The sequence below is a fragment of the Bos grunniens genome, chromosome 23 (genome assembly GCF_055505025.1).
Source record: "Bos grunniens cultivar Pamir isolate PY7600 chromosome 23, Bosgru_T2T1.0, whole genome shotgun sequence".
Classification (NCBI taxonomy): Eukaryota; Metazoa; Chordata; class Mammalia; order Artiodactyla; family Bovidae; genus Bos; species Bos grunniens.
In genome coordinates, this window is record NC_141187.1 from 33,796,434 (window position 1) to 33,811,328 (window position 14,895).

Here is a 14,895-nt window from a genome sequence, read left to right on the forward strand (position 1 = left end):
CCACCCCCAGCAAGACAACTTCCGTGCACCATGTCAGGCACATAGTGGTTGAAGCCAAACAGAGACCATCATCCCCGGCCACCGTCTCCCCGCTAGGATTGTAAGGCAGATTCCTCAGCCTTCTTCCCTGTGACGTTCACTTCTTTCCCTTTTCGGTCCAGACTGATTTACAGGAGCCTAGGTGTTGCCTCTGAGCCATCCCAAGAGTGCCTTCTACATTTCAGGGAATCGCCAAAAGGTGAGTCACCTGGTTGCTCCCAGCCCACTTTACCTGAGACCTCAGCCTTGGGCAAATTAGAACTTCAAAAAAAAAAGGTGGGGGAGGGGGTGGGTGTCACAGAGACATTTTAAATCTCAAGCGGAAAACTATGAGATCTCTGTCTGTCTGGATTTATGTATGTCTCAGTGTGTGTCTTTTGGTTTTTTTTTTTTTTTTTTTAATATTGCTGAAGTTGTAAATGAGTTCTAAGTTAATTGGCTTAAAGAAAAGTAAGCACTTACAAACCAGACAATTCTAAACACAAGAGAAATTAACCTAAATGAATTTCAGATTCACATGAACTGGGAAATATTCAATATTAAATATTTAGTATAAATGTTTGCTAATCTAATATAGACATATCTAAGAGTCATTAACATTAAGCATAATAGTTTCATTGTGCCTAGGTTTATTATAAGTTAAATATTGTTATATCTGTTACAAGTTTGTCAGCAAGGAAAGTAACTCGAGTGAAACTTTTAAAAAAGAAAAATCTAAATGAGACAAGAGCTTTTAGTTAAACTATTAAGAATAAGTATACTTTAGAAATGTCTAAAATAGTCTTACCAGATTGGGGTAACTTGAATTTCTAGAGTTGTGCTGAACTACGTGACAAAAGTTTGTTGAATAGCTAGGTCATTTCTGAATAAAATAAGATTCTGAAACATTCATTATTGAACACTAACTTCCTCTTACACAGAAACTAAAGAGATTTTGGACTATTAATGAATAATGTTTGATGCCATCCTGAGATGTTCTCTAGAATTTTTTTTTTTTTTTTAGAAATTATCACTGGTATTTCTATAGAATGCTAATATATATAAGGTCAGTTCTTGGTTGCTTAAGGAAAGTAGGATGTGTGTTTTCAGTCAAGAAGGTATGAGAAATGAAATTACATTTTCTGAAGAGAAAGGGAAGTAGGTCTGACTTACAGGTGGCTGTTTCAGGATGGGAGAACAAAGTAATGGGTACAGAACATGATAAGGTTTATGGAAAGTGGACCCCAAAGGGAAGAGTTTTGTGCATAAATACAAGTTTTCTTGAGATGTTGAACTGCCTTTGATAATGGATTTTAAGTTTCTTTACCTCTGAAGTGCTCTGTTCTGTTTACCTTTGAAATTTTCTTTGTTACTTTGGATAAGTGAATATATTGTTTCACAGTGATCTATATGATCCTATCTGATTGAGTGTTATAAACCCTTTTGATATTTATCAACAAAATTTCCTAAATAACCTGACTTCTAGCTAACTTTGGGATGCCTCAGAGGGCCCCTGAGACATCCAAAAGAGCTATTAAATTACTTAGTTCATTTGACACGTTAAATTACATGGGATGTATTGTTGGGGGAGTGATGAATCTCCTCAGGTTATATTGTATGGTTGGTGTTACTTATATAGATAGCCTAGAAATTATGTGAAATTCATGAAAATCTGATATGTCCTGGTAAAGTGTTGTCAGTTATAATTCTAGTTATCATGTTAAGGTGTTACAAGTCACAGCAATGACCAGGCTACTTTGCCAATTGCAATTTAATTAGATTTTAAACATGCCTTCTATGGTTTCACTCTCATGCCTTTAGAAAAATCCTGCTAGTTCTTCAAGATTTATGGAAAAGACTTTTCTAAGATTAACTGATAAATTTTGTTTGTTATCTGGTAAACTGGTAACAGACTGGAATTTAGTCTACTCTCTGTTAAGAGAACAAAGTTTTCTTAGAATGAAGCTTTCAATAACAGATTATGAATTTCTTTGTGTTTAAGTGATTTATATTTGTTTTTAAAATCTTTTGTTACTTTGGTAAAGTAAATAAACATTATTTAAGATTATGGTACATGTAGACAAAGCTCATTCTACCTCTACAAAAATAAGCCTTCACTGTTAGACTTTTGCTATCCTGATGTCCTTAAACATGGCCACAGTCTACTCCTAAATCAGGGAATTAGAAATGGGTGAACAATAGCTGAAAATCAGAGAGTCAGGGCTATAAGAAATCCAAGAGAGCTGCTTGGCTTTTCCTGGCACCCTGACAAACCTCATTTTTATTTGATGGGTTAAAGCCTTCCCTGGCTACAGGGTTAATGCCTTCATAATGAAAATATCATGTTTCACTGAATATTAAGTTTTGTTAATTGTTAAACTAAGTTTCTAGTTTTGTTAATTAAGTTCTGCTAGTGTCAGACTTTATTTTTTTGGGCTCCAGAATCACTGCAGATGGTGACTGCAGCCATGAAATTAAAAGACACTTACTCCTTGGAAGGAAAGTTATGACCAACCTAGATAGCATATTCAAAAGCAGAGACATTACTTTGCCAACAAAGCTCTGTCTAGTCAAGGCTATGGTTTTTCCAGTGGTCATGTATGGATGTGAGAGTTGGACTGTAAAGAAGGCTGAGCGCTGGAGAATTGATGCTTTTGAACCTTGGTGTTGGAGAAGACTCTTGAGAGTCCCTTGGACTACAAGGAGATCCAACCAGTCCATTCTGAAGGAGATCAGCCCTGGGATTTCTTTGGAAGGAATGATGCTAAAGCTGAAACTCCAGTACTTTAGCCACCTCATGCGAAGAGTTGACTCATTGGAAAAGACTCTGATGCTGGGAGGGATTGGGGGCAGGAGGAGAAGGGGACAACAGAGGATGAGATGGCTGGATGGCATCACTGACTCAATGGACGTGAGTCTGGGTGAACTCTGGGAGTTGGTGATGGACAGGGAGGCCTGGCGTGCTGCAATTCATGGGGTCACAAAGAGTCAGACACGACTGAGTGACTGAACTGAACTGAACTGCTGCTAAGTCACTTCAGTCATGTCCAACTCTGTGCGACCCCATAGACGGCAGCCCACCAGGCTCCCCCATCCCTGGGATTCTCTAGGCAAGAACACTGGAGTGGGTTGCCATTTCCTTCTCCAATGCATGAAAGTGAAAAGTGAAAGTGAAGTCGCTCAGTCGTGTCCAACCCTAAGCGACCCCATGGACTGCAGCCTTCCAGGTTCCTCCATCCATGGGATTTTCCAGGCAAGAGTACTGGAGTGGGGTGCCATTGCCTTCTCCAAATTAAGGTCTAGTGTTTACTAAGACTCAGTTCTGAGATAGTTCCTTGCTGTTATGTTATATTGCTAAAAAGTTTAATTAATTAAGTTATTAGAAAAGACACTCTAAGTTTGTTTCTAAAGCGTATCTCAGTAACCAGTCTTCAGATAAAGATCAGGCGTTCCATGATGTACAACCAGGAGATTAACATCAGGCTATATGCTAAAGCTGAAACTCCCAATACTTAGGCCACCTCATGTGAAGAGTTGACTCATTGGAAAAGACTCTGATGCTGGCAGGGATTGGGGGCAGGAGGAGAAGGAGACGACAGAGGGTGAGGTGGCTGGATGGCATCACCAGCTCGATAGACATGAGTTTGAGCAAACTCCGGGAGTTGGTGATGGACAGGGAGGCCTGGCATGCTGCGATTCATGGGGTCGCAAAGAGCTGGACACGACTGAGCGACTAAACTGACTGATAGATAAGTCACATAACAAATGAAGTCAGATGACCTGGGGTATACTGAGCTATACCTAATGAAAGTTCTTAAATTCTTGCTTGTGACCTTATTAATAACTGCTAGCTATATTATTTTCTATGTTACTTGTTTCAGAAGATTGTTTTTTATGTTACCAAATGTGTGACTGAGCCTGTGATAAAATGCTGATATGTAGTTCCATATGAGATCAATGATTGTAACAAAGTAACTCTAGATTCAGGAAGAGGCAACAAGAGGGAATATTTTCTTGGACCAAGAGCCTAGTAAGACAGGTATGGTCCGGAGACTTTTGCTGCTCACAAGGCCTGGTCTAGTAACAGCACATTGAGTGGCCTGTTAATGGAATCTTTGTTAGACTTGGGAAAGAGCCTTCCCAGGACCGCAGGACACAATGGCCATGAAATGCCCACAAAGCATGGTCAAATATGTGGTTATGAAGGGACCCTGCTGACTGGAAGTTGTCACTTGCCAGCTGCCTCTACAAGGATTACTTCGTGACCACTGCAACCTGCTGACCTTCAACATCCTCTGAAAGGAGTTCAGGGTGGAGATCAGAAATAAGGCACTCTGTGCTCTGGAAAAAACCCACAAGAACCGGCCTTCAGATAGATGTTTTCAGGTAAAGATTTTATGAGCCCAAATCCTTGCACCTTCTCGTACCTAGAGAAACACTAACGTCACGAACAAAGATCTGGGCCTGGTTCTCCTGGCTAGCCCCTGAGCAGCTTTTCTACTTCTATTAATCTTTGGGCCACGTACCTTTAATTTTCTTGTTAAGTTTGTTTCTTCTAGAATACAACAAATCTCCAAGTAGTAGCATGACAAGAATATTCCCTGACCAACACCTAGACAGTGCTGAAACAAGTCACCTTATCATTCCATTCACTCTCATCTCCCTCTGTAAATGCAGCCTGATAGCAGGCAAAGGGAACCCAGAGCCCCACAATGCCCCTGTACAGCCTGAAGTCAGAGTGGTCGTCGCCCCTTTTTCTTTGAGACTGGATTACCAAATGCCTGAGAAGGGAAATAGGTAGATAGTTAGACATGAGCAGGGTATCAAAAGGGGCCAAAGAATTGGCCCTAAAAATATAGAGAGGAACGTGATGACCCAAGGATGAAAGAGCAGATAAAACCAAGGAGGGTCTTGGAATGCAGAAACGGAAAAACCAGACCCTTAGCATCTTTCCCTCCCCCATGTTGTAACTATAATGGAACAGTATAACCTGTCTCCCCTCCTACCCCATAGGGAGAAGGTATTTGCCCTCCTCTTCCCCCACCCAGTATACATGCCTCATCCCATCAACAAATGACCTGCCAAACCCCTATCCCACTCCTTGTACCCTGGTTATAAAAGTGGATTAAGGACCCCTGTTCAACGTCAGTTCTCCCTTGAGCTGGCCTGCTGTTCTAACAGCGTCTCCCACTCTAATAATCTTTATTTTCCTCTCATTCTGTCTCATGTCTGGAAATTCTTTTCCAACCCGCGCCTGGACCACAACAACCTAGAGGCTGAAAGAGGAGCCACTGATTCTGCCTTTAGTTTTCACTCAGGCACAGTGATTGCGAAGAGACACCTGCTGGCTGGATCGGCCCTCTAATAAGTTATATTTTCACCATACTATGCCTTCAAATCTAGAATTAGTCACCAACATTTAAAACTAAGTGGTTGCCCATAGGGGCTTCCCTGGTGGGTTCAGTGGTAAAGAACCTGTCTGCCAATGCAGGAGACCCAGGTTTAATCCCTGGTCTCCGAAGATCCCCTGGAGAAGGAAATGGCAACTCACTCCAGTACTCTTGCCTTGGAAATCCCATGGAACCTGGCGGGCTGCAGCCTATGGGGACATGACTTAGTGACGAAATAACAATGAAGTTGCCCATGGAATCTTGATCTCTAGGCTGCATTCTCAGAAGGCAGCAGTTCTCTGGACCTCACAGGGCTCTGGGCGGGCTGGTATTCTCTGGGCTCCACGTCCCTCACCCTCCCCTCCCATTACATTCCTCAGATACCTGCCTTCCTCTAGCACATGCTAAGGAGTCTGTTAGCTCAGGAGCAGCCTAGGTCAACCCACTGAGGGAGCACATTGAGACTGGGGGCCACAGTCCAGGCTCAACACCAAGGGCTTCTTTGCATGGTTTTGTCCCATGGGCAGCTCTCCCTGGGGGAGTGGGCAGGGGAGGTGGCAGCCATGGCAGGTGCCTGGGATCCTGGCCTCCATAGAAATACAACCAAATGCTCACCCGCATAAACTCCACACTGCTGTCCAAGGGGGTTTCCTGGCGAAAGAGCAGAAGAAAGTTTTCATCCTCAGATAAGAACATGCCGGCAAGCTAAAGAAAAGGGGAGAAATAGCAGTTGGTGACACTGACCAGTGCTCCCTGGGTAAAAGGCACAGAGCAACATATTAGAGAGCAGAACAACTTAGAACTCTCAGGGTGGTGAGCTCACGTTGCAGCTCTGTGCCCTCAATTGTCATTTTGGGGACACATTCACTGATTCTTTCAAGAAGTATTGGGCACTCTTACTAGATATGAAATGCTATGAGTATCTATTTTCTACGAGCTTACAATCCAAAATCATCATTTAATAATAAATGTGTTAGTGTTTAAAATGTTCCACACTTTGTCTTAGAAGCTCCAGCATTAACAACTACACGTATTAGAAAAGAAAAATACCAAATAACTTTTTTAGAATTAACAATCACTAATATTTATTGAGCATTTACTGTGAGCCAGGCACTGTGCTAAGTAAACTGGCATTTTTCTTTATTTTTGGGTTGCTGGGTTTTCATTGCTGTGCAGGCTTTCTCTGTTTGCAGCGAGCTGAGGAACTACTCCTGGTTGCAATGTGCAGGCTCATTGCCGTGGCTTCTCTTGTGGTAGATCATGGGCTGTAGACACGGGGGCTTCAGTAGTGTAGGTACACAGGCTCCGTTGCCCCATGGCATGTGGGATCTTCCTGTGTCCCCGGAATTGGCAGACAGATTCTTAACCTCTGGACCACCAGGCTTGTCGTCGTTGTCGTTTTTAATATCTATATTCTTTATTTGGCTGTGCCGGGTCTTAGTTGTGGCACTCGAGATCTCTCTTCATTGTGACGTGCAAACTCTTAGCAGCATGTGAAATCTAGGCCCTCTGCATTAGGGGTGCGAAGTCCTAGTCACTAGACTTCCAGGGAAGTACCCCAAATCATTTTTATATGTCCTATGAATTGTTCTGTGGGCTTCCCTCATGGCTCAGACAGCAAAGAATCTCCCTGCCAAGGTAGGAGACCCAGGTTCGATCCCTGGATCGGGAAGATCCCCTGGAGAAGGAAATGGCAACCCACTCCAGTATTCTTGCTTGGAGAATCCCATGGACAGAGGAGTTTCTGGACTACAGTCCATGGGGTTGCAGTATTTGAGGGTATTTGAGTGTGTATTGTCTTCTCCGTTCTCCTTCATAAACCACAGCCATTCCTTCTATAATCATTGTCATTGTTCTCTTGGCATTTTGTATAATGCCACAGAGTGACTCCAGAGCAAATACTTTGGGTAGGTTGTACGAATAATTATTTCACACTCCCACTCATATTCTCTAGTTGGATGTAAGTCAGCTGAAGGGTGTATCATGTGAACAACAGCTGTCATATATTGAGTACCTGCTACCTGGCAGGGGCACTGGTGATGTGCTTTTCATTATCATCTCATTAAATCATCATGCCAGTCCTTCAAGCAAATAGAAAGATCCCTGTTTACTAATGGGAGGCAGCACAGTGCAGGATGTGATAGGCTTTCATGTGGATCCAAATTCTTTCTCTATCATCACCTATTATTTGATCTTGGACAATTTAATTGACGCCTCTGTGCCCCAATTTCCTCATGTGTAAAATGAGGATAATAATATTTATGTTATTGTTCTATTGCTCAGTCGTGTCCAACTCTTTGTGACCCCATGGACTGCAGCACACCAGGCTTCCCTTCACTATCTCCCAGAGTTTGCTCAAACTCATGTCCATTGAATCGGTGATGCCATCCAACTGTCTCATAGGATATAATATTTATATCTTGGCGTTTATGTGAAGACTAAAAGTAAGATGAGGCACTATTTATGAACTGTTAAGCAGAGTCCCTGGTACTTATTAAAAACTTAGTCAATGGTAACTGCACTGTGGATCTAGATGATGAACTTGAGGCTCTCAGAGATGAAGTCTCTGGCCCAAGGTTTCATATTTCACCATTTTTCTTTGTGCTGTTCCTCCCCACCCACACAGGGTCAACTGGAACTGAGAACCACTCTTTAGGACTAAGTGTTTTTTCATATGGAGTGGCACAGGCTGAGAAACCAAATTAAAATGTAATTCACTGGCCCTAATTAGAACCCACTGTCTTCAATTTATCTGGAATGGCACAGAGGAACCCTGGGCAAGTCAAGTACACAGATCATCCTCTAGTCTCACTTTGGCTCTTACTTGTGACTGCTTTCTCATTTTATTTTGTGCTAAAATATCTAAAATATGTGCATGCATGCTCATTCGTATCTGACTCTTTGTGACCCCATGGACTGTAGCCCACCAGTCTCCTCTGTCATGGAATTCTCCTGGTGTAAGAAGTGGCAACCTGCTCCAGTATTCCTGCCTGGAAAATTGCATGGAGAGAGGAACCTGGAGGGCAAGAATACTGCAGTGGGTTGCCATTTCCTTCTCCAGAGAATCTTCCTGACCCAGGGATTGAACTTGGGTCTCCTGCTTTGTCAGGGGAATTCTTTACCACTGAGCCACTTGGGAAGCCCTCCTTTAGGTTACTTGCTTTCAACGCTGCTACCAAAAAAGCTGCATTCTGTTTCATATCTCTATCTTCTGTCATTGTTTGCTGTTGTTGAATAGTTTAAAAATAACATCTACTAATTAAGGATTCATTTCAGATACACCATCTAATTTCTATAATTTTTTAATCTCTGGGGCACTTTGCCTGATGAAGATCATATTTATCTTCCTAGGAGCCTCAGAATCTTTATATAGTGCTTATAAGTTTGATAAATCCTCTCTAGAAACTCTGATGGATCCTCAGTTTATCTCCTGGATCTTGTTTAGGCTCTTTTGTCTAGGTACCCCACTGGGTTTTCTCACAGATCTCCATGCCGGAAGATGGTAGCCCTCTGACTCCTTTTTCTCCTGATGCAATAATATAAACACTTCTACATATGCAACGTCATCTCTTTTTCCCTGCTCTTTTCCTCTGTCCATTGAATTCTCCAGGCAAGAATACTGGAGTGGGTAGCCATTCCCTTCTCCAGGGGATCTTCCCAACCCAGGGATCAAACCCGGGTCTCCTGCATTGCGGGCATATTCTTTACCATCTGAGCCACCAGGAAAGCCCAAAATGTGTGCAGATGGGCTGATTTTTATGTCACAACTACCTGTAACTGAAATAACCCTAACAGTCAATGATAAAGCCGGAGACAGTAGGAGAGACCTTGCTACTACTCTTAATACTCACAGACTCAGGAGTTTTGAAGGGGCTTTGGGACCAAAACAGTCCTATACTATCAGCTTCTCTACAAATAACATCAATTATGCCATCAGCAGGACTCCATAATAGAATGTTTAGCATGGGTGTCACAGTTGTTGTCAGGTTCCCAGTTGCTTTAGAAATTGGTAAGAAAGATAATGGCAGAGTTTTTCACTGTTTGCCATGTTTCATTTATTATTAACAAACATTTGGGGCTTCCCAAGTGGTGCAGTGGTAAAGAATCCACCTGCTAATGCAAAAGATGCAAAAGACGAGAGTTCGATCCCTGGGTTGGAAAGGTCTCCTGGAGTAAGAAGTAGCAACCTGCTCCAGTATTCTTGGCCTGGAAAAGTTCATGAACAGAGGAACCTGAAAGGCTGCAGTTCATGGGGTCAAAAGGACATGTCTGAGCAACTGAGCAGGCACGCACACATAACAAATATTTACTAAGCACCCCTATGCACTGTGCTCTGTCCTGTGAGCAGAAGGATGCAACAGTGAACATGTCATTTTAAATACTTCAGTATTTTTACCTGAAACTTGCAATTACATTTCCATTAATGAATACATTGCTGTTTTTACATCAATTGCAATGGAATTATTGGTTATATAATTTTTTGCCTTTTAGTGAAAATTTTGGAAACAACTACACTCATAAATATCCAGTTTAGTGTATTCATTTTCTGAGAAGGCAGCCTTCTGGTGAACATGTCTATTTTTTTATAAGAAGACATTATCTTGCTTTATTATCATAACTTTCTGAAGAAAAATTACTATTTTCATCAATAATATTGACCAAGTATGACAGCATCAAGAGACTAGCCTTTCAGACTTCAGATAATATGTCTAGCAGGCAATTTTGACTATGAAATAAATATGTTAGTTTCATAGTAGCTTATTTTTATGTATGGATTCGTAACTCGTAACTCTATAGAATAAACCTGTATAGATTCATACCTGTAACTTAGACCAGTGCCACTTCTTGGCCATATGATGCTGGATAACTCAGTTTCCTCATCAGTAAAATAGGGATAATGTTTGATGACCATTTTTGTAGCTACTGTTACAAAATATAATATACAATGTACAATACAATAATATACAGTACGTTACTCTAGAGTAACATAACATGTGTGGAAATTCTAAACTGTGAATCTTTTTGTAACTGGAAGAGAAAATAATCAGGCTCAAAGACAGGCTGTGTGAGGTACCGCATGCTTAATGCATTTCCTTGCTTTAGTTAAGTACGTAGTAAGTGTGGTTTGAGTTGAAGTCAAGACACCAGCTGTCTGTTTTGTTTTCATGATGTTCAGAGGTAGATCTTTCCAGTCCGCCCTGGGAACTGATGCTGAAATTTGAACTCATTTATTGTCGGTAAGTTTTTCCTTATGTCTAGGTTGAATTTGAACAGGACACTGTGTAACTGAAAAGCCTCCAGCATATCAATTACCCAATTATAAAATAAGTATAAAGATTGATTGACCTAAATAAAATGATATCCTTGTCACTAAGATTGATGAAAAAGGAAAAGCGAGTACTTCAAACGTGTTATCTAATTCAACTGCCTTGCAGAGGGTTCTAATTTCCCAGTCAAATGTAAAACTTTCTGTATTCTGCAGAGAAAATTGCAGCCCAAGAAGGTATTGTCAATAAAGGTACAGTCATAAAAGATACCTCTTTCATCTGTATGCAGCCGTCTTTAGAGACATCGTGGGGAGCCATAAATTGTTGTTTCATCTTCTGTACATTTTCTTCTTTGACTGCATCCTACAGTGGGCCAGAGAGAACCACATTAAAGCCACTGGGATTCCAAGAATGTTAGTTAGGATATCAAATATTCGGAGTATACAGCCTGATAATTACATTAGTCTAACCAAGTTCCCTAGTCATTGAAAAAGATCTCACCAATTGCAGACAAGAGAGAGGTGATGGAGATTTCTTAAATAACCATTAATCAGAATCCGAACTAGGTAGCACAGCTAGTGAGCTCCTAATATATGAACGAAGAGAAACTTAGAGTGTTGACAGTATGAATTTGAACATTTTTCTATATTTTTTGTGACAAGAGATTGTATTGTAGTGAACATACAAACTTTCTTCCCAAGAATGTTTTGTTCTATTTTTAAGTGAAAAGTCCAGCTCTTTTGGGCTTTTGGTTTACCATAGTTCATTCTCTTAATCTTGGACTCTCCAAAAATAATAATAATAATTAGAAGGGGAAAATAATTAAAGAGGAAACCAAAGAAGTAATCATTGAACTACCAAAGATGTGACATATCCCTTCCTTGTACAGCTTTTTCCACACATTAAATTCTTCTTCATCAGTGGACCGTAGGGTTATTACAAAGAAAGATGACATATATAATCAACAGTGGAGGATGTATTTAATGCAGAGGCTGAGAGTCACAGGCACTCCCAAACAGTGCCAGATGCCTAGACTCCAGACTAGATCAGTTAGACTAAACTGACTCTCCCTAATACTGTCATGGTATTCCTGCCAACCAGGTTTCCTCATCTGACACTCCTCTAAGTACAGAGAAATTAGCCTCTTTAGTCTTGGCACCATTGATTGTGTGGTTGGTCTGTTGTATGGGTGTGTATGTGCATCATACAGAGAAATCATTTAAGAAGGTGGGTCTTCACTTTGAATTTCAGCTTGGTCTTCTACCTTTAGTTTGAAGGCACAGAACTTGACTTGTCCTCTCAGACCTCTAACCCCAAAGTCCATGACTGTCCCTTGAACCTAAAGCAAGAGAGTCTAGGGTTCCCTCTGTTGTTATGTCCAATCAGCACCCACCCCACCCACCTTCTCGGAGACTCTAAGTCCCAAGAGGGTACTTAGCATCTCTGGAGCATTGAGTCTCAGCGTGTGTGGCAATCTGTACATGAAGAATGTGCACACAGCCCCCAAAAGTGATGCTCTGCAACAGACTGGCTAGATGTAGACCTAGTTCAGAGGCAGTTCTGAGCATTTGAAAAGAAAAAAAGTTGGAGGGGCCAGTGTGGTGGGTATAGTGAGTAACAGCCAGCAGCAAGACTGGCTGATGTTTCCATGAAGTCAGTCCCCTCAGAGGCTGTGAGGAGCGGGTCATTACAAGCTGCTGCTTCTCCAAGATTGACTAGCAGGCAGCTTGCTGTTCGAAATCTTAAAATTCCTTCTCCCAAGGTCTGTGTGACTCTCACTAATCAAGGGAGGAAAGTAGCCCTAGTCAGGCCTCTGATGAACTGCCCGCCATGTCTAAACACCAGAGTGAGTGGCTGCCTGGTCATGGAGGCCTCCCTGCTGGTGGTTCTGGACTCACTGGGGCATCACTGATTAGAAGTAGGTGTCACAAATGGTGATTGTCCCTCAGCTGAGAGGAACATGCCTTCTTGTTAAGGATGTACTTAGGGCCTACTCATTTCTCAGCAGGAAAAAAGAGTCCAGAATTAGGAATGGTTTCCTGAATTGTGGTTGTTCCAGTAGCATGGAATGCCCAGTGAAGGTCCCTATAGCCATATTCCCTGAGGGCATGCCTCTGAAATTTCTGACTAACAGTTTAAACAGCTTATCCCTTGGCTCCAAAAGCCCTCTCCTTCACCAGGAGCTGAGGAGAGGTGCCTGGGGCTACAGCCACAGCTCAGCAGGACTGGCCTGATTGTATCACAACCCACTCCCTGATATGTACTGTCCCTGAAGGTGAGAGGAGATGCAGACATCTAACAAATAAATATAATTCTTAGGTACATCAGAATTTTATTTCCACTAGCCTAAGGACTCTGCAACCTCCAACCCCTCCGCCTCTGGCTTCAGGAATGCCTGCACAGCACACAGTTGCCCGAGACACTGGAAAGTCATTTGTTTCCTTTGGTCTGAGGACCATGCCTGTGCATGTGTGAGAAGGTGAGGCCCCAAACCAGATAGGAGGCAGGGGTGAGGTAAGAACAGCCAAGCTATGGGAGATGGCACCCATCTTCTCCCTCACTAATGGGAACGAAACACTGCTTCTAAAGTCAGCCAAAGCCCGAGAAGAGGACAGCCATGTCCCCAGCCTAGAGCAGACCCTAGTGTTTGAGTAGTTCCACCTCTCACCCCATGACTGAAAATAAGACACTTTAAGTTTCAGTACTGAAAGTATTTAGTTTCAGTATTCAGAAAAGAGAGCAACTTTCCTCTTCTTTAAATCACTAAAGCAAGAAGCTTTCTGAAAAGGTGTGATGGGGGACACTCTCCAACCCCTTCTGATATCTATGTCAGAAGCTTTCTCTGTCCGTTTTCTTTAATAAAACTCTGCTATACAAAAGCTCTTGAGTGATCAAGCCTGGTCCCAAAGCTAAACCTTCTTTGGTGATCACAAATCTGACATTGTTCACTGTAAGCTATCATCTTGGGGGCTCATCCTGGATCTTCAGGACAAGGTAAGAACACTCAGAGCTCTAGCCTCTCTGCTTTCTCAGTATACATGTTTTCTGCTTTACTTGACTAACTCTTCTGTGTGCTTGTGTGAATGAATGACACTGTGTGAATCAAGTGATGAGCCCTGCTCTGTGGTTTTGCAGTGTCTTGTAATGACTGAAGGCAGCCCCAAAAAGGGGAGCCTTGTTGGGGGTTTATACCGACCTGCCAATGCCAAGAGACACACAAGGTCCTGCGAGGGGAGCGACCAAAAATGGGCGAAGCGTGTGGACTGAACTTTCCTTTCTTGGTCAGCTTTTCCTGGTCTCTTTGGCCATTTCATAATTGCGTGGGAAATGTGGCCCACGGAAGAAGGGAATGGCAAACCACTTCAGTATTCTTGCCTTGAGAACCCCATGAACGGTATGAAAAGGCAAAATGATAGGATACTGAAAGAGAAACTCCCCAGGTCAGTAGGTACCCAATATGCTACTGGAGATCAGTGGAGAAATAACTCCAGAAAGAATGAAGGGATGGAGCCAAAGCAAAAACAATACCCAGTTGTGGATGTGACTGGTGATAGAACCAAGGTCCAATGCTATAAAGAGCAATATTGCATAGGAACCTGGAATGTCAGGTCCATGAATCAAGGCAAATTGGAAGTGGTCAAACAGATGGCAAGAGTGAATGTCAACATTCTAGGAATCGGCAAACTAAAATAGACTGGAATGGGTGAATTTGACTCAGATGACCATTATATCTACTACTATGGGCAGGAATCCCTTAGAAGAAATGGAGTAGCCATCATGGTCAACAAAAGTCCGAAATGCAGTACTTGAATGCAATCTCAAAAATGACAGAATGATCTCTGTTCGTTTACAAGGCAAACCATTCAATATTACAGTAATCCAAGTCTATGCCCCAACCAGTAACACTGAAGAATCTGAAGTTGAACGGTTCTATGAAGACCTACAAGACCTTTTAGAACTAACACCCAAAAAAGATGTTCTTTTCATTATAGGGGACTGGAATGCAAAAGTAGGAAGTCAAGAAACACCTGGAATAACAGGCAAATTTGGGCTTGGAATACAGAATGAAGCAGGGCAAAGACTAATAGAGTTTTGCCAAGAAAATGCACTGGTCATAGCAAACACCCTCTTCCAACAACACAAGAGAAGACTTTACACATGGACATCATCAGATGGTCAACACCAAAATCAGATTGATTATATTCTTTGCAGCCAAAAAT

The 14,895-nt window shown here is 42.1% G+C and overlaps 2 protein-coding genes across 9 annotated transcripts in view; one reads left to right on the forward strand and one right to left on the reverse strand.

The window, feature by feature from the left end:
* SLC17A1 (solute carrier family 17 member 1) overlaps nucleotides 1–14,895 on the forward strand; it is a 249,724-nt gene that overhangs the window by 196,183 nt on the left and 38,646 nt on the right. For both annotated transcript variants that reach the window (XR_015152316.1, XR_015152317.1), the window contains one exon: nucleotides 162–238. The gene's annotated coding sequence lies outside the window, so the exon portion shown is untranslated. The remainder of the gene's footprint in view (nucleotides 1–161; nucleotides 239–14,895) is intronic.
* SCGN (secretagogin, EF-hand calcium binding protein) overlaps nucleotides 1–14,895 on the reverse strand; it is a 52,367-nt gene that overhangs the window by 30,364 nt on the left and 7,108 nt on the right. For 5 of the 7 annotated variants that reach the window (XM_086369993.1, XM_086369998.1, XM_086369996.1 and 2 more), the window contains exons 3-4: nucleotides 10,946–11,038; nucleotides 6,024–6,113 (exon numbers count right to left, since the gene is read on the reverse strand). In XM_086369993.1, the coding sequence (XP_086226119.1) occupies nucleotides 6,024–6,113; nucleotides 10,946–11,038 (183 nt within the window). The remainder of the gene's footprint in view (nucleotides 1–6,023; nucleotides 6,114–10,945; nucleotides 11,039–14,895) is intronic. The other 2 variants (XM_086369997.1, XM_086369994.1) reach the window with 1 other exon arrangement.